Genomic DNA, 27,255 nt, shown 5'->3' with positions numbered 1-27,255 from the left:
GAGTGGTTACCACTCTTTTCTAAGGTGGCACCAAGACTTTTGAACTTTCTCCCTAAGCTCGTTCAGTCAGTGCCATCTTTGTTAATGCTTGGGTTCCAGGAAAAATCCATCATGTTCTCTCATATTTCTAAGCCTTTTATCTGAACCAATCTAGTGTTGGTGTCTTTTAAAATTTATGCTTAATCCTGCTACTGCTGGTCTTACGTTGTGTAACTTTCATTGTTCTTTTTTTCTTTTCTTTTTTTGTCTTTCATGTGTTTGTAAGCCACCTTGAAGCAGGGCATACATTTCTTTTTTAAAAATAAAACCCTAGGACAGAGCGAGGCAAGGAATTGAGCCCTTGTGAATTGCAGACCATTCTTTGGATCATGGCCCTAAAAAATGCTAATATTTTGCTGACTGTCATATATAACATCTTTAAGTGGCCATCTGGGACACTAAATGTTTATTGTGCAGTACAGTAAGCATGTCAGAAGACTGGAAGAGCTTAAACCCATGGGCTGTTTATGGCATTTTGTATGCTGGTTGACTTATCTAGTCTAGCTGGCTGTTATTACCCGCACAATATTATCATTTCCTGTAATGTTATGGAAAGAAATAACTTAAAAATGTGGGAACCAAGCAGTATCATTTTTGTTTTCCCAGAAGATTTCTCACAGCAGACATCTCTGCTGAAGCAGGATGTCACTTAAACTTACCATAGTGGCTTTCCATGCAGAAGCTACTGCATGGAAGTCTTCAAAGGATGTGCCAATGACATGCGCTGTCTCTTTCTCATGGATTAAATAGGCTTTTTAGGATTGGACCATTACGTACGTAATAAAGCCTCTATAATATTGGGAGTTCACTAACACACTTCGTGAATTTATGGGCCATTCTAGAAATTAATCTTAGCAGTTGGCTGAGACAGGTGGTTGCCACTGCTCCTATGCTGTGCATGCCTCCAACTGTGTGTGTGCTATTTAAATTGACCCTTGCTCTGTTGTGGTGTGGCGCTCATGTTGTTAATCCCAAGATGTGAGACTCCCACGCTTTGCTGCCCAGAGCTGTTTCTGAACCTTTTGCATATGAGCAGGAGATGAGAGAATCTGATTGTCTCTGCTGATCCCATTTGAGTTTCACCTTGGTTGATTGACATTCTGTGGCTAGAATCCAAAGTGTAGCAGGAGGGGAGGGGATTTTTTTTTTCAGCCTTCCAGTTGTAGCCTCCAGCTTGGGAGCCCTTCAAGAATCAGGAACTACCAGTGGGAGGAAATAACTCTTGTTCCCCGTGCATGTGTGGGAACATGTTCTTCCCATACGTTGGAGGGGAGAGGAATCCCAACACATGTTCAAAAAACAATGTATTTCACAGTTACACTTTCCCCCCGCAGATTTAGTACATACTTATCTGGAAGCTGGTGCTGCGTCTCTGAATAATTTGTACTGTAGTCCTCTACAGCCACATACAACAGGTAAGATGTTATCTGCCTACATTTTGCACATATGCTCTTCACTGAAGATCAATGTGAGCACTTCACGGGTTCATTGGGACAGCCTCAGCAAAGCATAGCTTGTGACAGTATAGTTTACATTAGGTAACTTTGGAAACTGCAGAGCATGACAAAACATACCTCTGTCTTGTCTCAGACATTTTCTCCCAGTTCAGAAATAATGCTGAAAATGTGTAAAGTGCACACCTGTATCTCATTGAGTAGACAGATGTTCCTAACTATTGTTTAGGGAAAGGGGAACCATTTGTAATAAAGCCATGTGAGAGATACTTCCTGTTAAACTGTCTTGTCAGATGATCATGTGATTCCCATGGATCCAAGATGGAATATGCAGGGCTTCCACATAAGAAATTCAGTTAATTTTGATGCAGAACACTCAGATAAGCTGCTTACTCTTCTAAAGTCACGTTCAAATCGGTAAGTTGTCTTATTTAAACTGTTTCAACTAGAAAAGTCACCTCTTGTCTCGGCCAGTAACTGTGCCGTAATCACAGACTGTGACAAAGCTCTTGCAAAGCCTTTCACTTCAGACTGCATGAGGTTACTGACTTCACAGATCTACAGAGAGAGAACTGCATAGAATAAAACATGACGTGGGGTTCATTAGACAGTCTAGATGTCTGTCCTTTTTCTGCTAATGATAGGCTTATTTCTTATTGACCCCCTTGACTCCTTCAGCACCTTCTCAAACCAGCTTCTGTATCAGATTGGTTCTTGAACAGTCCATGAGTCATCTTAGCTGCTCCCCTGCTGCTATCAGACTCTTTTTCTAATTTGCTCCCACCACGTACAGCCTCTCGTCTTCCTCTCTGTCAGTCTCTTGTTTTGCCTATAAATTCTTCAGGCAAGATCCATTTCACTCCAGTGTTCTATGGCATATCTACTAATGGTACTATATAAGTTGTTATGTGGGATGCCTTTTATGGGGCAGTAATTTACCCTCTCATAATGATTTGGCTTGCTTGTTATCATAACATTTTTATGACCTACAGTGTTACTTTGTATTTGCAGGGCAATATTGTTTCTTGACAGAGAAAAAAAGAACTATGTTGAAAGAAGCTTGATTAACACCAGAAAAACAAGAAATAGTGTCTTAAGGGTATCTCTAGAGTTTCACAAAGGTATCATCGTATTTCTTCTTTTTAATGAATGGAACACTAATTCTGAATACTGATTTTTTTCTTTAACCATGAAGAGTAATTGCATAAAAATATAGCAGGAGGGCAAATTTTAACCTTGTAAAGATGAAGAGTATTTCTTTGTTGCAGTTGGAGACCATAGTTGCCATGTAGGCCTCAATGTGGCTTCCAGTGTTCAATGTCTGTAAACCATTTTGCTACAGGTAGATTCAGATTGATTCAAAGATAAAAATTAACAATGCATTGCACAGTTCTAAACACTATGGCATTAAATACAGCGGTCCTAATACACGAGCGATTTGAGCATGAAGGAAGAATACGGGAATTTAACACAGATGAATAGTGGAAAGTACTGTCAGCACATTTACAAACTATTCAGATTCTATGTTAGGAGTTCAGATGGACAAATGGGAAGCTTCTCAGGGAGTACCACTTTTAATTAAAATACTTGACCATGAATTGAATCATCTGTTGATAGTTACTAATTTAACATGTACTAGGTGCAGTAATGCTCTCTTCTTTAATTTTAATATTGAAATGAAGACTCAAGCAACTACAACTCACTTCCACATCCTGTGGTGGCCAATCTTGCTGCGTTTTTTGAACACTGGGATGCCTACATGTTAAACTGGGTAAAGTTTGCTCAAGTGGCTGTGTCTGATGAAAAATTACACAAAGTAAGTGCAAATCCTTTTTTAAACAATTACTTGTTCTATTAGAATTATCCATTTCCTTTCTCTCTGAGTTTATTATCTCATTTTTCATCCCAGTTACTAGCTTTTAAAAGTCCTTTGATCTCTTAACTGTGTTATTTTGTTTGTGTGGAACTGAAAGCTTAAGAAACAAAACATTATACCTATATGTCTTCTGCTGTTGGCAAACAATGTTGTGGAATGGGAAGGAATACTCACTTTAGCTAGCGTGCAGAAACATCCAGCTCAGACATCAGTGCAGGCTCCTACCGCATGAGAGTTGTGGCTTGCTGAATCGCTGTATATGCCACCTCCAGCATCATCTCAAAAAGATAACTTTTCTGAATTCCACTGACATGCAGGAAAATTATCTGTAGTTGAACAGATACAGATCTTAGGGCACATATAAAACGATTGCAAGAATGAAGACAAAGATGACACTAACTAAAACTTCAGTCTGATCAAAGGAGATGCAAAGTTAAAATACTGGAGGAACGGAAAGCACTTTTTCTGTACCTAATTTATTTTTTGGTCCAGTTTAGGACCTTAGGGGATTCCTGTCTATTTCCTGGCAGCTGGTCTTGTTTTGTTGAGATCTAGAAAAGGCCAAAGGAATACCTTACTAGCCTGCTCCTCAGTAGGAGGGTTATTCTCTTGAGATACAAAAGGCAGAAGTATATGCCTTTATTTTTCTTGTGATACCTTGCCCTGAGTAGTTGTCCCTGAGAAGGATCTGGAATGGCTTTGGTAATCATCATCTTGTAGCATAACAGGTTTGCATTTTCCTGTCTCAAACTGAAAGGATAAAGATCAAAACAAGTTCAGTAATGAGAAAATAAAGTCTTGCTGTTTGACAGAATTAGGATGAATGAAAGTAGTTCCTGTCCCCAAGGTCTGTCACTACAGCCATGCTTCTGAGACTGACACTTTAGTCCTTGTCAAATCATCCTCCAGGCACACACAATTTCCCCTGTCATCACATGGGTTCTTCCTTTGTGCAAGTTCTGCAGCAAAGACACTTCCCAATGACACAATGCTGTTTCAGACCTCACTCGATACCTGGTTCAGATACCTTTAGCTTTAGCTTTACATGTTCCAAAGTATGAGGATGTTGATGAATTTAGTTTACCTTACAGATAATGCTCCAGTGCTACCAATTGTTAATTATAAAAGAAATAAAATAAAAAATTGAAACATAGCTTTTAACACAAATTTATTGTGGGTACATCCTGAAATATATATCTGTGTAAGCAGTAGTTGGACAAACTATAATCCTTCCTGACTTGCCTCTAGATACTGGACTGCTTACTGTGGCGTGATCGTTTTTGGACAACGTCTGACACTGTGGCTGTAGATTCTCCTGGCTTGACGCTCTTGTCTCTTCACTGGCACTGGGTGGTGAAACACTTGATCAGCAACATTCCTGAGCTGCTGAGTGGATACGAGCAGCCCAAGTATGTTGGTTTTGACTCTTATGTGCTGTTGTTACACTGTCCTACCTCAATCCAGCAATCAGATTTCTTAACTATCATTCTTAAATACAAAAGTATAGACAATTTAAAGCCCTGGGATGCCATTTTTATGATTTATAATTTTAGACTTTGTGTCTAAAGCTTACCACTGCTTGCATGAATATCGTTTCTAGAATTTCTGTGTTGTATATGTTTAGGAAGAGTGGGGTGTCACTGAGGTATGATGTATTACAGCCAGAAGAAAATAAGTACTGCACAGTTTTAATCTGTAACCAAGCTCTGAAAAAAATACGTATTTCATTTGGTAGAGGTATATTTCTACCCCAAGCCAAATTCCAGTACATCTTGGGGTAGAAAAATTCTGTAAGAAATAAATGTTTGTTATGGTAGAAATCATTGTGTTTCATAGGATTAAAACATCCAGAGTTTGAAAATGCATTTTGATACAAGGCAGAATGTTTCTTTGGCATACATTGACCCCTCTCCTCTCACATATTGAATTGCTTGCAATAGTATGGTTCCTTTACACTTGTTAGTTTTTGTTGTTTCAAATTTTTAAAAAATGTTTGAAATCTGAGGTATTAGACAACAAATATAAATGTCTATGAATTTTAAAGGAAAGCACCTAAAATCAATAATTTCTAATGTTCTTGTCTCTGTGTATTTTTCTGCCCCTTTTACCACAATAGAGGTAAAAAATACTACCCCAGTGGACAAATAGATTTCTGTTTTGGTTTATCTACCCTGGGTGCTTTTTTGTTTACTGAAAGCAAACTGTAAGAGGTAACTGGTTGATACTTTGGTAACACTGTTAAATACTGTAGAGGCAATGACTTCCTATGAATACACAGTTGTACAGCCACTTCTCTATGCGTTGTATCGCAAAAAGTAAAACCGGGGGGGAGCTAATTCACCCCAACCGTGGTTGGAATGTATTAAACCTGGTTCACATGAATGATAGCATACACACCAATACCTGTGAAAGCCACCACCACCCAATCATGAATTGCCACATTAGTGCAGATTGCAGCTACACAGTCCCCCACATATAGGTACCAGTTAATGAAACTCATACTTTCCTGTATTCACTACCAGTAGCCTGGCATTCTCTTGCAGATGGTTTTGTGAAGGCCACTAAGCATCTCAGACAGGCTATAATAACCAATTAGTTTATGGTGGTATGAAATTTCACTGGCAGCAGTTTATCCAGTATGTATTCCTTGTTTAATAACAATCTCTTTTCCTTCTGCATGGATGTTTGTTCCTTCTTTCATTTTAAGGCTATCCAAAGATATTCAGTGTGTCTCACAGCAAATTCAGAATAGTCTGGAAAGTCCCACTGGTATTTCAGCCAGTCTTAAGGAGTTGCAGAAGTGTTTGGGAAAACCTCTTCCCTTCAAGGTATTTTGAGTTATGATAACTGAGTACTGTTGACTTCCGTGGGAGGTGACTTCCTTGGAAATGTAATATATTTAGAGCACTCTAGAAACACGGTAATAAAACAACATTCTGTCTCCCTAGCAGTCTTTACAGAAGTAGTGTAGCAAAATACATATTTTTATGATCTCTGAAAATAAATATAAATAAATATTCAAGTTGGAAAATGTATGGGTTTAGAAAAACACCTGTTCCTTTTTAAGAAGAGTAAATGTCAGCTTTAGTAGGGGGAGTTAACTTAGTTGATGTGAAGTAAGTATCATAACCAGTGTTCCCTCTAAGCTGAGTTAGTGTGAGCCAGCTCACTGTTCTTTAGCCTCCGGCTCACACATTTTTGTCTTTGCTCAGGAAAGACGGCACCAGAGCAAACTAATTGACGCAGTAGCCAAATCACCTGTTCCTAACTTTAATGCCAGTAGCTCACAAGGTAGAATTTTTGCTCACAGGACTCCACAGCTTAGAGGGAACATTGATCATGACTGGCGGGTTGTGTGCCGCAACTACCATAGGCCAGTGGGGTGAGCCCATCTGTGACATAGAGTGAGGCTTACACGATTGCTTATTTCGCCTGCTTTGCACTGCTACCTGCTGCTTGCCTTTCTAGGGTAGAGAAGCAAAACCACTTCAGGCACATACCGAATGCCACATACAGACTGAAACATGTATGAGAGTGGTACTGTGGTGTGGATTTGGGTTGTGTTGGTTAGCTATCACCAGCAAGTATATCCTCTCTCTGTCAGACTCTTGAACAAACTTGCTCTCAACAATACTCTCTGGACAGTGATTTGTTTATTGAGAGATGTGCATGTGTCAAGCTAAGACCATTCATATCAGAATTAAGTTCTTTGGCTCCAATTCTGGAATTATACATGATTCAAACAAGCCCCCCCGACCCATCCAGTCAGTCCATTCAGTCAGCCTGCCTAAATTCAGCATGCACCATTAGTCCTCCCCCCCCCACCTGTGAACCTACAACGAATTATCTGTGACAGGCTGCCCAGCAGAGACAAGCTTCCAAGGTCCTTCTACATTCTTCCCGTTCGGGAGGCCTCTTAAGAAAACAGTTCCCAAACCATTAAGCAAAGCACACTCACTCTCACATCTACCTGCCCCCCCCCGTGCCCAAATACAGGTCATGAAACTGGAACACACAAAATTCATGGCAAACGAGGTTCCGAGTTTGACATTCTGCCCTCCCAAAGACCCCATCACCCCCCAGGTTTGCTTGGGTGATGTTTACGAAAGGCACAAACAATTGCGGGGGCGTTAACGTGGTCTTGTTGCACCCATTCGTTATGGCTCGGGTCAAAATCTCGCCAATTAATGAGATAATACAAGTGTCCCCGTTTGATTTTCGAGTCCAAGATCTCCTCCACCTTCTGATGGAGTTCAGTATTCATGTTCAGGGGAGGGGGAGCTGCAGGACGAAGTTTCCATGTTGAGGGTCCCGGATCCTTCTTCAGCAGACTGAAATGGAAAACAGGATGGATGTGCCATAAGTTCTTTGGCAACTCTAGTTCAACAACTACTTTATTGATGTCTCTTACAACTTGGGCCTACGTATTTCCACCCCAGTTTCTTCCCAGGTTGCAACCCCCTAAAGTTCTTAGTAGAAATATACATAGGGCCCCCAGAGTGAAGGTCCCATTCAGGTGCCCAGCCCTTGTCAGCTTGTGCCTTATAATCCTCTTTTGCCTTGGTCAGAGTCTGCTGGATCAGGGACCACTGCTGAGTTAGGTCAGCCCACCAGGTTTGTAAGTCCATTGGCCCTGTTGGATCAGTTGCCACCGTGGGCAAGAGACCCCCCTCATATCCATGAACCACTTTGAAAGGGGTGGCCCCTGTGTTACTTTGAACAGTGTTATTATAACTGTGTTCCGCATAAGGGAGCAAGTCCAGCCAGTTATCCTGTTGATAGTTAATGAAGCATCTCAAAAACTGCTCCAGAATCTGATTAGTCCTCTCCGTTTGTTCTTCAGTCCCTGGGTGATAGGCACTGCTGAGCCCTTGCTCCACTCCCAGCAATTTTAACAATTGATGCCAGAAACCTGCCACAAATTGGGGTCCCAGTCTGACATGATCTTTCGGGGTACAGAATGCAGCCTCACAATGTTTTGCGTGAATAGTTTTTTGGCTGAGGGGTAGGTGTTTGCACAGGATAAAGTGAGCCTGTTTTGAGAATAGATCCACCACCACCCAAATCACAGTTCTGCCCTTGCTGGGGAGTAATGGAGTGTGGGAGCGTTGCAGTTCCTCAACCCCTGCGGCAAAGAGCATACCTGGAACCCCGAATGGGGGAGGGCACCGTAGTTGGCCCTGGAACGGGTGCACCTGGCCCGAGAGGAGCTGTGCCTCATTCTCCTGGAATAGAGGGACTTGGACTGAGTATTTGAGGAGGAGGAGGCGGAGGAACTTCCCCCCTCACTGGAAAACTGACCGTGCTATTGAGATTTTACCGGGTCACAAGATGCTTAAGGGGAAACTCTATTCCATAAGCCTTGCTGAGAAGGAGGACTTGTGGAAGTTTATTGATGAAAAAACTGGCCAGGGGGTTTATTCGGCCAGCGGCTTTGCCTTTTGCTGCCCCAGTACTTTTCCGCAAAAAGAAAGATGGGTGTTTGAGACTATGTATGAACTACCAGGGCCTGAATGCTGTTTCCATGTCAAATGCCTTCCCCCTTCTTTTGATAAAAGACTTGCTGGCAGAGGCAGCCCAGGGGCGCATCTTAAGTTGGACTTAAGAGATGCCTACTTTCAAGTGCGCATCAGGGAGGGGAATGAACACAAGACTGCTTTTAACACCCCCTTTGGTCAGTTTGAGTACCAGGTGATGCCATTTGGGCTCGCAGGAGCCCTGGGGATGTTCACGAACTTGATTAACGAAGTGTTACATAAATATTTATTCAAAGGGGTGCTGGTTTATCTGGATAATATCTTGATTTATTCAAAAGACTCCATTAGACATAAGGGTCATGAGCCCACAGCCAGGGACTCCCCAGCACCATTGAAAACTTGGCCGAGGGTCTTACTACAAAAGACCACAGTTCCCAGTGGGAGCCCACCCTTACTGGCAGTGGAAACGTGCAGTACTTGCATGGCTCCCCCTTCATGGGCGTCGCATCCATCTGGGAGAACACTAAGGGCTCTTCTAGTTCATGCGCCTTAGCTCCCAGCCCCATCACCAGGACCGGGCTGATTAAGTCCTGGGTGCACCCAGAATCAATAAGGGCCCGCACTTGGATGTGGGTGCCCACAGTGGGGTTAACCACCGTCACAGGCGGGTAAAAGAGGGGGGAAGTGGTTCTCACCGATTCTGGTGCAGGAGACTTTCAGACCTGCCGCTGAGCACCCTTCACAGCAGATCCCAGCCTTTTCCCGTTGGCTGTTGCAGTTCTTCCTCATTGGTTGAAGCCCCTTCCAGTTCCTCTTGCCCTCCCAATTGGAGAGCCTTGGGTGGCTTGGGACGACTCCCGATGGGCTTGCTCATCCTCTCTGTCCCCTCGCTGTCTTCTTTCTTCGGCCCTCCTGGGCTCTTGTTGCGAGGGCAGTTGGGCATGAAATGCCCAGGGGCTCCACATCTCAGGCACAGGCCCCGCCGCATCCTCTGCTCTTGTTCGCTCCTGGGTCCAACTCCGTTGTCCTGTTGTCTCCTCTCCCGGTGCCTTCACCCCAGGCTTGGGATGGTACATCTTCATTTGGTTACACCAGTTCTCTGCCTTGCAAGCCATCTGGATCCACCCGTTCAGGGTTAATGGATTGTCTTGGGCTAAGGCCTTGTCAAGGATGGAAGGATTCAGGCCCGCCTGGTAGAATTCAATCAGCTCCTCTTCCAGCCACTCCTAGATCTTGGCCGCATATGTCTTGAACTCATCCAAAAACTCTCGAACAGACCAGCTGCCCTGCCTCAGACCCTGGAGTTGGATTCTGGCCCACTCCATCTCCAGTGGGTCTTCATACTGTCAGCAGAAGGCCCACATCTTGGATCTCAGGGACCCCCACATTATACAGTCCCACAAATCAGTCTGCTGTCTGATCCTGCAGTTGAGACCCCATGTAGTTCATATGGTGCTCATCTGAGGCGAAGGTGTGGCCCCAGTCTCTCAAGAACTTTTGCACCTGCAGCGTGAAGAATGCCAGCTTCTCTGGGGTCCCATCAAACGTAGCCTCCAGCATGTCTCTTGGCCTGGCCAGTTCAGGGACTGGACCAGGCTGGGGTGCTGGCTGAGGCTGCAGTGCGGGTACCAGCGCTGGACCCAATGGGGTCTTGCTGAGCGGGTTCAGCTCCCAGGGCCTGGAGCTTTTGTTGCAAGGCCTCCCAGATAGCGGCTGGGAGGTCCACCAACACAGGTCGGTATCTCGCCGCAGCTCATCTATTTCACACAGGAATTTTTACTGGCACAGTTCAATGTCTTGAGATCCTCTGCAGCTCAGTCTCTGACCAATTCCTCCACGTTCTCGGACCCGGGATCAGCAGTCAGTCCGGGTCGTTACATCTTGCCTGTGCAGCTTGGCGGTCTCTCAGTCTCGCCCCTGTGCCTCGGGGTCTCACCTCGTCCGGTGATAGAGTGGGTTCATGGGCCGGGGGGCAGTTTGGGTTCCAATCCCAGTCCCGTGGTCCTCACTGTCCTCGCTCATCACAGCAGTGGGGCGAGGAGTCAAGGCGATAAGGGAGTTCTGACACTGTCAGACTCTTGAACAAACTTACTCTCAACAACACTCTCTGATTTGTTTATTGAAAGATGTGCATGTGTCAAGCTAAAACCATTCATGTCAGAACTAAGTTCTTCGGCTCCAATGCCCAAGTACAGGTCATGAAACTGGAACACACAAAATTCATGGCAAACGAGGCTCCGAGTTTGACACTCTCCCCCTGTCTTTCAAATAAATCATTACAAATAAATCAACATTAGTCATGTCATAATTTTGTAGGGTTTTTTTTACTGTAAACGCTGAAGTGAAATAGTAACTGTTCAGGCTGGGTGGGGCTCTGGAGCTGATATTCTTTTTAAAATTATCATTGCAGGAGAAAGCAGTTGTGGAATGTGCTGCCCATCTGCAAAGGCTCTGCAAAGCGCTTAACATCCTGGAGCTGGGGCCAGCCCTTGGCGACGGTCAACAGCAGAAGCAGCTATGTACTCTGAAAACCACAGCCACTGGATGGGAGATAAGAAAAGCATTACTTCAAGCCCAAGGCCTAGTTCTCAGAGCTAATCAGTTGAAGGACGTTAGTTCGGGTAAATTAGGTGTTTTTTGGTTGCATTCTGTGTGAATGTTCTTCTGGATGTATTTGAAGATCAATTTCAGCTTACACTTCTTTATGTCTTACAGATGAATTGCAGACCTTTGTGAATCTGCAGCATTCAAAGCTGAAACAAGAAAGGGTCTTGGTTGAATCTCTTGAAGAAAAGTATGCTGAGCACACGGTCTCTAAGCACATGGGCTCTGCCTTGTTGACTCAGCTGTGCTGTAGGGTTCAGCTGTGGCCTGCAATGGAGTATCTGGCATTGTTGTGGCAGTATAAACTGACTGCAGATTGTATTTCTAGGGCATATTTGCAAAGGTGAATTTTGCCTGTAAATTGTAACTGTTGTAACTTTGTTAACGCAATATGAGGTCTCAGTGTTGTGTGAGTTGCTAGATAAATTGGAAGTTTGTAAAACCTGCAGCCATAGAACTTATTGATACAGCCAGTTAACCTACTTCTGTACTGATAATTTCTGCTTACATGTAGTGTGTTTCTGTTTCTTTAATCACCACATGATGTCATAAAGGCAGCTTCTGTGGTGTCATTTCATTCCAAAGTACTGTTTAAGGAGATGCTTATGATTTGTAGCAGCAGTTAATAATTTATGGGTATCTGATTGCAGAATATAAGCTGCATTGACATTCTGTGAACAAGGAAACAGTTGGTTTTCAGGTCCAAGGTAGTAGGGCCCTGGCCCACTTGAGGCCTGACTTGCTGAAGATGGTGCAGGGCCAGGCCTACTTTTTCCTCTAATAACCGCAGTTAACAGTAATCATTCTACTAATCATTCCTCTTTAGATAGCATGGCTTTAAATCACAGGACTATAGATCTACGTTTTGTTTTGAATTGCTGTTCCTGCCGAATAGGCTTGCCATTCTGATCCACAGAAGCCATCTTATTTTCCTTACGCAGGAGCTCTGCCTCACCTGGACTCATTTCTTGAACGCCAGTTTGCTGCTCTCTTCAGCCTTGATCCTTCTTTATTTACATCTTTTTGTCTCTGCTTTTGCATCCTTCCTAATGCATTGCCCCTTCTATTTGGGGTGAGCTTTTGATTCATTCTGTAGTATCCACCCATCCCTTCCTTTTCCAAGGGGACATTAACCATTTAGCTTTAGTTGCTGAAGTCCTGCTGTTATTAGGAACAAGACAAGGTTGCTTGTCCACCCGTACCTTATTGTAGCTGTGACAGCCATTTTAAACTCTTGGAATGCCATGACTGTCATAGGTAGTGCTACCAATGAAAAGATGGAAACTCTCCCAAAACGTTTTTAAGACAAGTAATGATACTCATAGGATTATATTGAACATGTAAAAACATACAGCACTTCAAAAGAATGTAATGCACATCATACAGTCTCACAAACCACAGAATGATGATTTTTAAAGTAATACAGTCCAAAATAGTCCACAAGTACAAGCCCTCCTAGGGGTAATAACAGTCCATAGAGAAAATACTGTCCAATATACCCCTAAGTAGGTAGTGCTACAGCAACCAAATTTATAAATGCACGCACATAGCTAGAATGTTTCCAGAAACTTCAAACCTTGAATTCTGCTGTCATAAAGTAAGTGGCAACTGAGGGGGGCGGGAATTGAGGTGCTTTGAATATGAGTTCAGTCTTTGTTTTGACATCTTGCTTTTTACTATCATTATCCTCAATGCTTCAAGTGGGGAAAAAGGGCAAGAGGCACATGTGCTTTCATTTCAGACTGTGTTAAGTGCTGTCATGATTTCATTTCAGACTGTGTTAAGTGCTGTCAAGATGCTTCTGACTTACGGCAACCCTACGAATGAATGACCTCCAGAATGTCCTGTTGTTGACCTTCTTGTTCAGGTCTTGCAAACTGAGGGATGTGGCTCCCTTTATTGAGTCAATACTTCTCATGTTGGGTCTTAAACTTTTCCTAGCATGGTTGTCTTTTCTGGTGACTCTTGTCTTCTCATAATGCGACCAAAGTACAAAAGCCTCTGTTTGGTCATTTTAGCTTTGAGGGAGAGTTCAGGCTTGATTTGATCTAGAACCCACTTATTTGTCTTTTTGGCGATCCAAGGTATCAGTAAAACTCTCCTCCAACACCACATTTCAAATGAATTAACTTTCTTCCTCTCAGTTTTTTCCAACTTTCACACCCATACACACTAATGGGGAATGCTGTAGTAGGACTTACCTTGATCTTGGTCACCAGTAACGCATCATTACACTTTTCTAGATCCTTCATGGCTGCCCTTCCTGGTCTCAGTCTCCTTCTGATTTCTTGGTTGCCGTTTCCTTTTTAGTTGATGATGGAGCTAAGGAATAGAAATCTTTAACAATTTCAGTCTCTTCATCGTCAACCTTCATCCTCAGTAGTCATTACTTTTGTTGTCTTGATGTTCAGCTGTAATCCTGCTTTGGCATTTTCTCCTTTAATCGTAGTTGTTTCAGGTCTTCACTATCTTCTGTCAGTAATGTGGTCTCGTCTGCATATCTCCACCTTCATCTAAATCTGCTCCAGCTTTTCTTATAATGTGTGGAAGATTTAGTGATGGCCACAGGAATAGACAGCTTTTAAAGGGGATTAGATAGATTTATAGAGGATAAATCTATCAGTGGCTACTAGGCATGGTGACTAAGGGGAACCTCCACATTCAGAGGCACTAAGCCTTTGAATCCCAGAGCCAGGAGGCAACACCAGGGAAAGGCTTTGGCCCCTATACCCTGTTGTTGGCTGTCCAGAGGAATTGGTTGACTACTGTGTGAGACAGGATCCTGGACTAGATGGACTATTGGTCTGATCCAGCAGGGATCTTCTTATATTTTTATGTGTTCTGTACATAGATTGAAGAGATAGTGAGATGAAATACATCCTTATCTGATATGTTTACCAATTAGAAACCGTTCTGTTTCTCCATATTCTTCCTGACAGTAGCCTCTTGTCCAGAGTACAGGTTGTAGATGAAAATAATCAGATGTGGTGGCACACCCATTTCTTTTAAAACTAAGTATACCTTTTCATGATCCACACAGTCAAAAGGTTTGCTGTAATCTATGAAACAAACTCTGATTTTCTTGTGAAATTATTTCATTTGTACCAGTAGCCAACGTAAATTTTCAATGTGATCACTAGTGCCTTTTCCTTTTCTGACTCCAGCTTGAACATGTGGCATTTCTCTTTCAATATATGGTAACAATCTTTGTTATAAGATTTTGAGCATCACTTCACTTGTGTGAGATAGTAATGCTGTGGTCTCATAGTTGCTACAGTCTTTGATGTCTCCTTTTCTTGGAATTGGAATATAGATTGAGCATTTCCAGTCTATGGGCCATTGTTTTGTTTTCCATATTTGATGGCATATTCTTGGTAAGATTTTGATGGATTCCATTTCTCTGGTTTGAAATAGCTCTGTTGATGTCCTGTCGACTCCTAGTTCAAGCGCAGGTTTCAGTTCAGTTTCTAAATTGCAGATTCTTATTTTTAGAAGAAAACTGTGATCCTTTCATCCCTTCCATATAATTCTTCAGTGTATTATTCCCATCTTTAATTTCTCCTGCTCAGTTAATGTATTTCCATATTGATCTTTCAGCATACCTAACTGTGCTTTATGTTTTTCTTTGATTTCTTGGATCTAATGGTTCCTTTTTTGTTGTTGTTCTCTTCTGTTTCTTTACACTGGTTATTACAATGGTTCTCTTTGTCTATATGTGCCAGTTGCTGGAATGTTGCATTCAGACTTCTCTTTCTGTCACTTGTAACTTTTCTCCTTGTCTGTCCTGAGCATCCATTGAGGCTTTTCTCTCTTTTTTTAGCTAGAGGAATAGCCTTTGCGTATTCTTCCTTGATAACATCTCTAGTTTCAACCCATAATTCTTCTGGTTCACGTTCACTTGAATTTAGTAATGCCAATCTAGTCTTTTCATGATCTTTAAACTCTACAGAAATGTTTAGATTGTATTTTGGCGTTATCCATGCTTTGGTGTTGTTCCAAGCTTTATTTTAATTTTTGCTAATAACAGTTCAGCTTGTGGTCTCCTTTTAGCAGAGACAACAGAACTTCACCATCTTCTGCTTCCGATTATGTAATTTGTTTCATTTCGGTATTGGCCATCCGGTGATTTAATTTAGCACTATATGCACCATTCAGAGTCTTTACATAGATATTACTGCTGTATAAACTGTTTGTTTACAAGCCTGGTAAAGCCTATTTCCACCTCTAGGCTTGCCCATGCCAGAGCTGTTTGTGAAGCTGGGAGAAGCACCAGGCACTTGGAGAGACAGCTTTTGGGGACTTCAGTAGGAGGGAAACGATGCTGCAAAGACTTTCTCTATGTGTTTCAGGCACAGCTCCACATACAGCTTGGTCCTGGCAAGCCTAGAGAGAATATGAGCCAGGCTTATTCCATCCAGCCTTGTCCATTGATGGCTTCTTCTTCCTTCAACAGCTTGAAGAAGGGCCAAGCTCAGTATAGCCTATTTCCATCTACCCTTGCCTAGGCTGGCATGAGCATGAAACACTTTAATACTGACTTTCCACGGTACAGGTGCTACACTGCTCCATCCTACAATGTTTTTCGTCCATTTTAAGAAGTGTGATGGTTTTCATTCTGCTTGAAAAGAAGTGGCATATCTTTTCACCATACTTTGAGCACAGATTATCCTTTTTCTTAGATCTCATCTTACAGCATAGAGATGGTACATATATAAAGGTTTTCTCTTTTCAACCAATGTTTAATTTCCTTTTCTCAGGAAGGACTGCAGTCACCAGTTGACCATCTATTCAGAAATAAAGCAGCTTATAGCGTTCTGCCTTAAGTTTACACCTGCTACCTCTCAGCAGCTTCAAGGACTTTTTTACCTGTTGGATCTTCATATGGTAAGGATAAACTAAGTGGAGTAAATCATCTTTTTTACAAAGCAATTAACTTAGTATTCAGACACAGAAGCACTTATGTGACCTTTAGTTTTTTTTAAAATAACTTTTATTGTTAATAAGGAACTAAATAAGATGGCATCTAGACAAGGTGTTCAAAAATTCATTGTGGCTGATTTATTTATTAGAAATGGATGCCTATCTTCCAGGGAGCTCATGCCAGTATATGTGTCCCTCTTTATCTTCACTGCAACCATATGGGGAGGTTAGGGTTAGAGGGGGTACTGGCCCATGGTCACTCGATCTTCATGGCAGACTGGAATTTGAACGTAGGACTTTTGAATCATAGGCAGAAAAGCTAACCACTGCACCACACTGGATTAAGGAACCAAACTAGTGGGTTCCAAATTGGTGGGGTATCCTAGTCAGTTGGAAGGTATTTCTGAGTATCAGCTAGCATCTTGAGTTTGCTGACAGTTTCTAAAATCAGGTTCCTTCTTATTTATTTATTTAGAATATTTTGGTGCTTCTTCAGAGGCCTTCTTGATGTGGCTTACAACTAAAACCAAGCCACTAAAAAACAAACAATTAGATACAAGCAGCATTAAAAGAGAGCAGCCCATAAAAAGCTGGTAACATAAAACCCCTAATTAAAAACTTGGATAAAAAGATGTGTTTTAGCCTGACACCTAAAAGAGAATAAGGTGGGTTCCAGGTGAAACTAGTTGCCACCCATCTCACCTCTGAAGGTTGGGGGCACAGGGAGCAGCGCTTGAGAGGCAGATCTTAACTGGCAGGCTGAGGAGTATGGGAGGAGACAGTCCTTCAGGTACCCTGGTCCCAAGCCAGATAGACCACCAGTGCAGATCCTTCGGCAGAGGGGTGATATGATCCTTTTAATCAACCCCTGACAGTAGTCTGGCCACTACATTGTAGACCAGTTGAAGTTTCTGAACCATTTTCAACCACACAGCACATTATAGTAATCTAACTTGGATTAGCATGGATCATAGTGGCCAGATCACGCGTTTCAAGGAATGGCTGTAGCTGAGCAAACTAGCTGGAGCTGATAAAAGGTGCTACATGCCACAGAAGAGACCTAAGGCTCAAACCATAGACCAGTATCTAGTAGCACCCCCAGCTATGAATCTGCTTGTTCAGAGGGGATGCAGCCTACTCCAGGACTGGCTGGCTCTGCAGTCCCCAAGCAGATTCTTCATTAGCCAAGAGCACCTCAGTCTTGTCTGGATTGAGCTTTAGTAGCACCCCCAAGCTATGAATCTGCTTCTTCAGGGAGATTGCAGCCTCCTCCAGGACAGGCTGGCTCCACAATCCCCAAGCAGCTTCTCTGTTGGCCAAGAGCACCTCAGTCTTGCCTGGATTGACCTTCAGTTTTTTATCCATCCCCATTACCTTCCCCAGGTACCTATTCTGGATTTCCACAGACTCACCTGGTTTAGCTGTTAAAGAGAAATCGAATGGGATGTTGTCCACTTATTGGTGGTGGTGCCTAACTGCAAATCTTCAGATGACCTCTTCCAAGAAGTTTCATTTAGGTGTTAAATAGCATGGGAGATGGAACCATGCAGGACCCCATAGCATAAATAGTACAGGGCTAAGCAACAGTTACCCAGTATCACCTTCTAGAATCAGTCAAGCAAGCAAGAGTGGAACCACTAAAGCATCATGCCCCCTGCTCCCAGCCCAGCCAGCCTCTCCAGAAGGGTATTGTGTCCCCTGGAGTGGCTGTGCGGAGCCTGTGGAGCCTGGCTAGAGGGAAAACCAGTTGGGCCAGAAGTGATGGCTGTCATCAAGAGGGCAGGGGTCAGGCAGGGCTCATCCTGGCAGCCGAGTTAGAAAACGCTGGCCTGGAAGATGTGGGGCTGATGGAGACAGCGCTGGAGGTGCAGGCAGCCAGCACAGAAAACCCTGGCAAGCAGAGACAACACTCCGAGGGAGGGGTAGAGCTGGGAGGAAGCCGGAGCAAGGCTCCCAGAGGTAGCTGAAGGACAAGCACAACTAGGGACAGGGACACTGGAGGATCAGCCCCAAGGAGAGGGGCTAGAGGCTGTAGAAGTCATGACGGAGCAGGTGCAGGGTCAGAGCTGGAGGCTGGGTGATGTGAAATGACAGACCCAGGACTTTCAAGAGCTTGGCAGGAGGTCATTTGGGGGCCTGGAACACATGAGTTTAGTGACTGTGGCAGGAGAGTAAATCTAATCCTCGCCAAACTTGGAGGGCAGGTAGAGAAGAGTCACCTGGTTTGGTGTCTCTTGCACACCTGGGGACTGTTCTACGGCCTCACAAATTGAACCCAGTTTCGTGGCAGTCCTGTCTCCGAGGGAGGGGTAGAGCTGGGAGGAAGCCGGAGCAAGGCTCCCAGAGGTAGCAGAAGGACAAGCACAACTAGGGACAGGGACACTGGAGGATCAGCCCCAAGGAGAGGGGCTAGAGGCTGTAGAAGTCATGACGGAGCAGGTGCAGGGTCAGAGCTGGAGGCTGGGTGATGTGAAATGACAAACCCAGGACTTTAAAGAGCTTGGCAGGAGATCATTCAAGGGCCTGGAACACATCATGAGTTTAGTGACTGTGGCAGGAGAGTTGACGTAAATCTAATCCTCGCCAAACTTGGAGGGCAGGTAGAGGAGAGTCACCTGGTTTGGTGTCTCTGGCACACCTGGGGACTGTTCTATGGCCTCACAAACTGAACCGGTTTCGTGGCAATCCTGGGTTCACAAATGGGGCACATCACAAACCAAACTACGTTTTCCCAGTTCATGCCCATCCCTAATTATTAAGAAAGCTGATAAGGGAGGGAGGGGCTATTGCCATACAAAATAGAGATGATTATGAATCAGAGTTGCTGAAGCAACTAAATGACCAAACCTATGATGCTCCATGCAGCTCCAGCACTGTTGAGTCTATACAAAGTGAGATCAAATTCCTTTTGGAGGAAGGTGAAATTATGGGATACATTTCATCTCAGGAGAAGAGATTCTTTTGCAATAAGAATCCTGGATCACCAGTAGCTTATGTGTTACTTAAGATCCATAAAAACATTTTTCCTCCCCATGGGAGTCCTATTGTGTCAGGTAATGATTCCATCCTGGAACCATTTCTAAATATGTTAGTTTCCTCCTGAGACCCATTGTTCCCTCACTACTATCATATATTAAGGATACCATGGACTTCATGAAGAAGTTAGAAAAAATTTCCCCTGAGGGTGATGTCATCCTACTACCAATACTGGATGTGGTCTCTCTATAGACAAACATCCCATAAGAGAGGGTTCTATCTGTAATAGAGAACACATTCCATAAGAGAGAGAATGAGTGTCCCCCTACTTCCTTCCTAGTAGCACTTTCTGAAATTGCCCTTAAGAATATATATTTGTTGCATTTAACGGGAAATTCTGTTAGTAGGTCAAGGGTATTGCCATAGGTCATCCGTGGTACCTGAAGCAGCAGATCTGTGTATGGGCTTCTTTAAGGAATATTTTGTATTTACTACTGAGAATCCTCATTGTACTTATATACTAACATGGTGGCGGTATATAGATGACATTTTTCTTCTGTGGAATCTTGACCAACTTCTAGCTTTTCAAAGATGGCTCAATGCACAGGATAAGAATTTATATTTTGAATTACATGCAGATGATCAAGAAATTAATTTTCGGGACAGCAAAGTTATTAAGAAAGGGAACAAATTAACAACTACCCTATACAAAAAAACCCAACAGATAAGAGCTTCCTTTTAAGCTTTGAGAGTCATCAACCTGCTTATATAAAGAACAATCTGCCATATATCCAATTTCTTAGAATTAAGAGGAACTGTTCTACGATACACGGCTTCCAAAGAGAAGCTGCATCTTAGATGAAACCTGGTAATGAGAAGATATCCTGAGACAACGTTGCAACATGCTTATTTCAAGGTCATGCATTGCCAGAGGATGATGCTGCTTAGGAAGGGGGGGAAGAGAAATTATTCAGACTGACTTTCAGTCTAACTTTCAGCAATACTAATGTTGAACTGAAAAAGAGCATATTTAGGATTTGGAAGATATTATCTGATATACCATCTTGTAATAAAAACCAGCTATTGCTTTTAAGAGAACTGGCAGTTTAAGAGAGAAATTGATACACAGTAGCACAGCCCAACCAGCCATACTACAGAAAATTTTGCCAGGATCAAACTTCCCATCTGGCCATTTCCCATGTAACAATTGTGCCTATTGTAAATGTACTAGTACTATGAAGAACTTTATTAATCCACATAATAATAAGCCGTAGCAGTCAATGTTCCCTCTAAGCTGTGGTGTCTTGTGAGCAAAAATTCTACTTTGTGAGCTACTGGCATAAAATTTGTGAACGAGCAATTTGGCTGCTGCATAAATTAGTTTGCTCTGGGACCATCCTTTCTGAGCTGAAACAGAAATGTGTGAGCTGGAGGCTAAAAAACTGTGAGCTAGCTCACACTAACTCAGCTTAGAGGGAACACTGGTAGCAGTACACTTTAAACTATTTTACAACATGCAATTCAGATTATGTGGTGTGCTTAATCAAGTGCAAATGCAATAAAATTTATACTGGGAAAACAAAAAGTAAATTAAAGGTGTGTATTGGTGAATACAGAGATAACATCTTGCATTTAAAAATCAGGTTAAAAAATTACACATGCTTTTATTGGAGCATGTTGGTGTTTGTTGCAGATCATTTTTGGATACCTTGACTTGACTCTTCTATACTTTCTTCTTTTTCTTGCATTATAGGTCTCCACAGATGAAATTTCTCTCTTGTGGTCAGAGCTGGTGAATGCTGCTTTAGCATCGTTCTGGAACACTACCGTATCCACAGATCCAGAGCACTGGCTAGCCTGGAAGCCAGTATCGGTGGAAGAGAAAAAGAAGCCCAAATCCCTCATGGACTGTTCTCTTAAGGTGGTGTGGTAAAACCTGCACATATAAGGCTAGTCTAGACTGTGGTAAAAAAATGGCACTTTTATATGTGATGGTTAAACATGAATTAGCTTACATGTTTAAAGGAGATCACAGTCTTGCATGGAATGTTAATTAGCTCTTAGAGCTGAATCCAAGAAAGCCTTGTGTGAGCCTAAAATATAGATTCAACGTGGTCTTCTAAGATAATTTTAACTGAAGTGCTGTTGAACTGCCCCATTAATCAGAAGGTGGTTTTCAGTTATTGAGGTAAAGTCATAGCTTGTTGTTCCTGACTGTTTTGTGCCAAGTCATCCTGCAGTCTGGATGACTTGGAATGACTGTTGAGTATTACTGAATAATCTGACATCTGGAAAAGTGCAAGTTTATTTTTTTTTTAAGGGTTCAAGCCCTTATGACTGAAGTCTGATTGTTATTCACTGGTTGCAGTCTCCAGTAGTCATACTATTATCTCACCCACCCCCCATTTCCTGTCCAAAAATGCATCATTATCTGAAAACTCAAAATTTGGTATTGGTATGAATTGTATGAGGTCAGCAAACTGTCAATACATATCTAGACTCTCTTGTTGGGAGTCAATGGGGAAAAATATCTTGGAGCTGTACCTGATGACATTGTGAAGATGAGGCATACCCTCTTCTGTCTGTCAGGCATGAAGTTGCTGATTTGAGTGCTCAGATTGGAATGTTTAATTAAACAGGTATTTAAGTATGAGAAATGTTGGATATAGAAGTTCCTTCCTCAGTGCAGTTCATTATACTTAAATTACATTCAGGTTATTTGGAGGTTTTGGTGATCTCTAAAATGTCCAGCTGTTTAAGGTCAATGTTTATACTTTTTTAAAAAAAGTGGAAACACTTATCAGTGCTGGAACTCACATTTTGATCTTTCCTAATTTAGGGTGTGGGCATTTTAAGTCGAGCTGTTTTCTCCAAGTGCCTCTCTGAAATTCTGACTAGCAGCAGCCAGTGGAGCCAGTGGGACGTGACTGGCCTTCCTCTTCTGTTGGCCTCCAATGTGACACTGGGGGAATGGATGGAGAGAGCACAGCAGCTTCAGGAAGTCCGTGCAGTTCTGTGGAACAACTTGGCCTTTTCCTCCATGGCAGAATTTAGGTATTGGCAAGCAACAATTGCTCTCCTGCTCCTGTCTTCTGAAACCAGAAAAAAATATAGAGGCTTCATATCCCTAGTTAACAGCTAGTCTTAATGAAAAGGAGGGTGGTGGGTTGTTGGCAAATTCCCTTGCTACGACTGCTGTTTTCTCCACCTGTTTCTCTTACCTCAGTGTTGGCCAGAGTAGGGTTAGCTGTTACTGTATTGCTGAGGCAGCTGAGTTTGGCTCAGGGGCCTCCAGTTGCTGATACCTACTTTATACTTAGTTGAAATCCTCTCTGTTTTTCTTAACAGGTTTACTGATTCCAGGTTCCAGCTTGCTATATTAGACAAACAACTTATGGCTCTTAAAAACCTGGTTCCAGTACAACTACAAGACGAGTACCTCAAAAGCTGTGAAAAGCTTTCTTCCAAGGACCCAATGGCTTTGCAGTCCATTTTCACAGTACTCAAGGAAGTTGCCGCTCAGGACATATTACCGGAAGAAGTTCTGTGTCTTTGGATGACTTGTCTGCAACAGTTCTTTGGGCAGGAAGGAGGACCTCAGAACTTGCCTGAAGCTGTGCAGCGTGGCAGTCTCTGGGTGAATCTAGGGCTTCTGCAGATCCACATCTGGCTTCCGCAGACTCGTTTTGATCCTGCAGTAAAAAGAGAATACAAACTCAAGTATGCAGCAGAAGAGGTATGCAGATAGAGCTGCAGTGGACTTCCTAGCCTTGTAATTAATAGGTGTTTTATAAATAACGTTAACATTTTTACTATGAAGCGGCTGTTAAAGAGTAACTGGTTATATGAACAGATGTGCATTAAGACTTATTAGAAGTTTGCTACCTCTGAAGCAAAATGAACATGAATAATAAGATGTAGTATTAACACCCAAAACATTTTCATTAAACAAGGATACAAGAATTTACTAATCTTCCTGAACAGATAATGAGGACACTTTGAACTATGTATTGCTGTGAAAGCACAGGCTGTTCCCATCCTCCCTCCCCCATTGTTTTAGAACAGTCCTTCTGGATCATACCTAGCACTTATTCAATTTAGTATTAAGTTTTGAGTAGCAGTCAACCCATATGCTCTTGGGAAGGCTTACAAGGAGGCACCACATGGAAGGTATCAGCTCTCCCCTGTGGTTTTGTCTCTAGTTTCTGGTATTCATAAGAGCACTGCTTCTAGGCTTGGAGATTCCATCCAATTATCCTGACTAATAACCGCAGTTTAGGTTAGCCTAAATCTGAACTGTTTGAAGATTATTAGTAGAGAAGAAAAAGCTGCCACACCTCAGTGATGGCAGGACTATTGCTTTGAGTTAAACTGGCACATTTTTGTTTACTGGTTTCAGTTGCACCGTCTAGAATGTGAATGGAAGACACACAATCTATCCACTCAGCTGCTCACAGGAAAAGATCTTGAAGATGAAACAATCAACAGACATAGTCACCCACATATTAGGTAATACTGGGGTTCGCTGTGGATTAAGAGGGCTCTGGAATGTTGTTGTGTTGTTTCCAGGTTTGACAAGGCGGTGATTACAGCCCCAAATATATCCCTCTTGGCCCTGGGACTAATTTCCTGTTCAAATGTGGGCCCTCAGAAGTTTCTAGTCCTGTTTCAGTGGTAAATGGGAAATTTGGTGACCTGCTTAAAAAGTCTGTAAACTAAACAGGTTGCTTTAGCCATTGATGCCTGTCTGATACCTCTTTGAATCAAGAGAGCCAAATTCTTGATGCCATAAAAAGTGAAATACAAATATTAGTAGGGTTCTTATTATGAAAGAAAGATAATTTGTGTGCTTCAGAGGTGACTCCAGTGGTAGTTTTAACCATAATTGATTTATCTGGCTTTTAAAATTATGCCTCTTATTCTCTCTCAGGATGTTACGCCAAAGAATCCAGAAATTAAAGAATCAGATTGCAAGCCTTGGCCAAAAACAAGCCTTTAGGCCCCAAAGCCCTTCATATGACTGCTTATACCAGGAGCTTCATCAGTATGTCAGCAGCATTGCTCAGATTTCAAAAGTGCAGGATCTCTTGGCTCGCCTTCTACAATTTCTCCATGGGGATAAATCTCAGTCAGTCCAGGCAGTTCAGAAAGTGCTCAGTGAAGAAGCAGCCTGGCAGCAGTCACACCATCAATTCAGAAAACATTTGACAGAGGACTACACTGCTTTCCCGGACGTAGTTACTCCACTGCAGGCTGCCGTCTTGCAAATGCAGCATGGCCTGAGACTTGTGGCTTCTGAAGTCCATAAAACAACACTGAACAGTTTTGTCTGCCCAAACAAGCTTGGCACCCTTGTTGCTTCTCTACTGTCGTTTCCTTCTGTTGGAGGCGCCTTCCCCACTTACCTTTCCCATGCCGATGCTTTGTGCTCTGTGAACTCCCTAGATGTTCTTCGCGGCCTTCAGAGGCTATCTCAGAAGTACTCTGTTGAAGATTCAGACAGGGAGCAGAGGATGTGCCTTACCCAAGAGCAGTTGCTGGTGAATGCTTTGTTGTACCTGCGGTGCCATGTGCTGTCAAAAGGAGAACTGGACCATAAATCTCTGCAACTTTTTAGACATCTGTGTCAGGTAAAGTGTCTACAGAGCTTTTTGGATGATGCTTCCATCTTAGACCCCTGCCAGTCCAGTTTTCGCCCAGGTCATCGGACGGAGACGGGATGGGTCGCCCTCACAGGTGACCTCCAGAGGCATCTGGATTGGGGCAGAGCGGCAGTACTGTTGTTGGACCTGTCGGCAGGTTGGACACCATCAGTTACTGACCCACCACCTCGTTGACATAGGGGCTTGCCTTGCAGTGGCTTGCCTCCTTTCTCCAAGGTCGGGGACAAAGGGTGACACTAGGGGAACAGATGTCCCAAAGACACCCACTGGATTGTGGAGTGCCTCAAGGAGTGGTGCTTTCCCTGATGCTTTTTAACATCTATATGCGCCCCCTTGTCCACATTGCCCGGAGGCATGGGCTTGGATGTTACCGGTATGTGGGTGACACCCAGCTCTATCTGTTGTTGGGTGGCCGGTATGACTCCAGACTGGAAGATCTGGACTGCAGGAGCACATCCAGCCTGTGCTGAAGGCATTGTGCTGGCTGCCGATAGCATACCAAGTTTGCTTCAGGGTGCTGGTTCTTAACTTCAAAGCCCTTTATGGTCAGGGTCCAACATACCTGACCATATGTACCCCAGAGAGCACTACAGTCAGGGTCTCAAAACCGACTGGCCCTCCGGGGTCCCAAGGACACCAAGCTGGCCACAACCAGTGCCAGGGCCTTCTCAGTGGTGGCTCCACATTGGTTGAATGAACTTCCAGAAGAGATCAGGGCCCTGTGGTACCTCCTACAGTTCCGTAGGGCCTGTGAGACAGAGCTCTTCTTTCAGGCCTTCAACGAAGGAGCCGCCACCACCACCAACAACAACTGAAACTCATAGAGCCCTGGCTCCCCGGTTTTGCCACCCACAGCCTGTGCTTGCCAATGGTATCAGGGAAGGTCAATGAGCTGAATATCTAGATAGATTATTGAATGCACTCATACGGTACCGCCATCATTAAGCAATTGTACTAAAATAGATACTGCTAGCACTTTATGATATTGAATTGTTTTATAATGAACTGTTTTTAGATGATTTTATGGTAAATTCAACTATTATTTATGTATTTACTTCTCCTGTAAGCTGTCCTGAGCCTGCCTTGGCGGGGAGGGCGGGGTATAAATTACATTAAATAAATAAATACATTTAAACTAGTTTCATTGTATGATCCTAAACACAGGCTATCCCATGTGCATCAGAAAGAGCTATAGGAGGTGCCACCAGATGATAGTTGTATTCGTTGTTGTTTTTTAACAAACCCAGCTAACCCCCAAGTTTGTAGAAAAATTGGAATATGAACAAAGGTGAAAGATTTTTTTTAAATAGCTCACGTGATGACATTGCTGTTTGAAGAAAAAATGAAATCTCATCACACTGCATTGTTTCAGCTGCAAATAAACTGCTGAAATAGCAGCAGAGGGAAATTTTGGGGAGTGAAAGTAGTGAAAAGAGGTGTAAGGAAGGAGGTACCAGCAAGGAAAGCTGGAAGCAGCTGGAGGGTGGAGAGACCAGTGGGGGGGATTTCTCTTCCCAAGAGAACTCTCTGTGCATGTCCTCCTCTTGTATTTGGAGCCCTTGAAGGGAGACTAGTTTTCTTCTTCCCCTGTAGTTATCTCATTTTTCTTCTTCATCATTTGCCACATTGTGTACAGCTTAAACTTTAGCTTAGGCGAAAATGTAATTCAGCTGTATGCAACTTAAATGTTCACAATTCAGGCTCACATATTCTTAATACCAATACCAGACATGGAGTTTATATATGCAAATGTATTATGATTTCTCTGAAGAGTCTTTTTGGTGGTTTGTTTTTTTAGGTAATTATAAATGAATGGGATGAACAAGAGCGTCTTGCCCAGGAAGAGGAGGAACAGAAAAACAGTCTGTATAGATACAAGGCTAAAAGCCATGGAAGTGGCCTGAGTGAAGAGGAGGAAGAAGAGAGGGAGTTCAGAAACAAATTTCCTCTTCATGAGAAGGTAGACTACTACTGACGTTTAAAATTTTTATGAAGTTATTTCTTGAAGAATTACAGATGAAAATAACTAGTCTGAGATGCGATTTAAGGGAGGGAAGAAACAAGAAGGGAGTATTAATTTACCGACAACGTGTCCAGGTAAAGTTTTGGAGATTTAGAAGTCAGATGTGTGATCTACCATGAAGGTAGTAGATGTTCTTCAGCAACCTCTCTCTCCTTCTCCCTCTCTCTCATATGAAAGAGAGAGCCCCATCTGACACATGTGCAGCTGAGCTCACAAGATAATT

The 27,255-nt window shown here is 43.0% G+C and overlaps 1 protein-coding gene across 1 annotated transcript in view; it reads left to right on the top strand.

The window, feature by feature from the left end:
* MDN1 (midasin AAA ATPase 1) overlaps positions 1-27,255 on the top strand; it is a 145,210-nt gene that overhangs the window by 33,103 nt on the left and 84,852 nt on the right. Inside the window, exons 18-32 of the mRNA XM_015407100.1 lie at positions 1,374-1,454; positions 1,787-1,910; positions 2,505-2,614; positions 3,176-3,309; positions 4,618-4,778; positions 6,077-6,197; positions 11,257-11,467; positions 11,562-11,793; positions 16,208-16,334; positions 21,100-21,267; positions 22,186-22,400; positions 22,695-23,082; positions 23,746-23,855; positions 24,277-24,976; positions 26,808-26,969. Coding sequence (XP_015262586.1) covers positions 1,374-1,454; positions 1,787-1,910; positions 2,505-2,614; positions 3,176-3,309; positions 4,618-4,778; positions 6,077-6,197; positions 11,257-11,467; positions 11,562-11,793; positions 16,208-16,334; positions 21,100-21,267; positions 22,186-22,400; positions 22,695-23,082; positions 23,746-23,855; positions 24,277-24,976; positions 26,808-26,969 — 3,044 coding nt within the window. The remainder of the gene's footprint in view (positions 1-1,373; positions 1,455-1,786; positions 1,911-2,504; positions 2,615-3,175; positions 3,310-4,617; positions 4,779-6,076; positions 6,198-11,256; positions 11,468-11,561; positions 11,794-16,207; positions 16,335-21,099; positions 21,268-22,185; positions 22,401-22,694; positions 23,083-23,745; positions 23,856-24,276; positions 24,977-26,807; positions 26,970-27,255) is intronic.

Source organism: Gekko japonicus, unplaced genomic scaffold (genome assembly GCF_001447785.1).
Source record: "Gekko japonicus isolate JY-2015 unplaced genomic scaffold, Gekko_japonicus_V1.1 scaffold2866, whole genome shotgun sequence".
Lineage (NCBI taxonomy): Eukaryota > Metazoa > Chordata > Lepidosauria > Squamata > Gekkonidae > Gekko > Gekko japonicus.
This window is presented reverse-complemented; position numbering and strand designations above follow the sequence as displayed.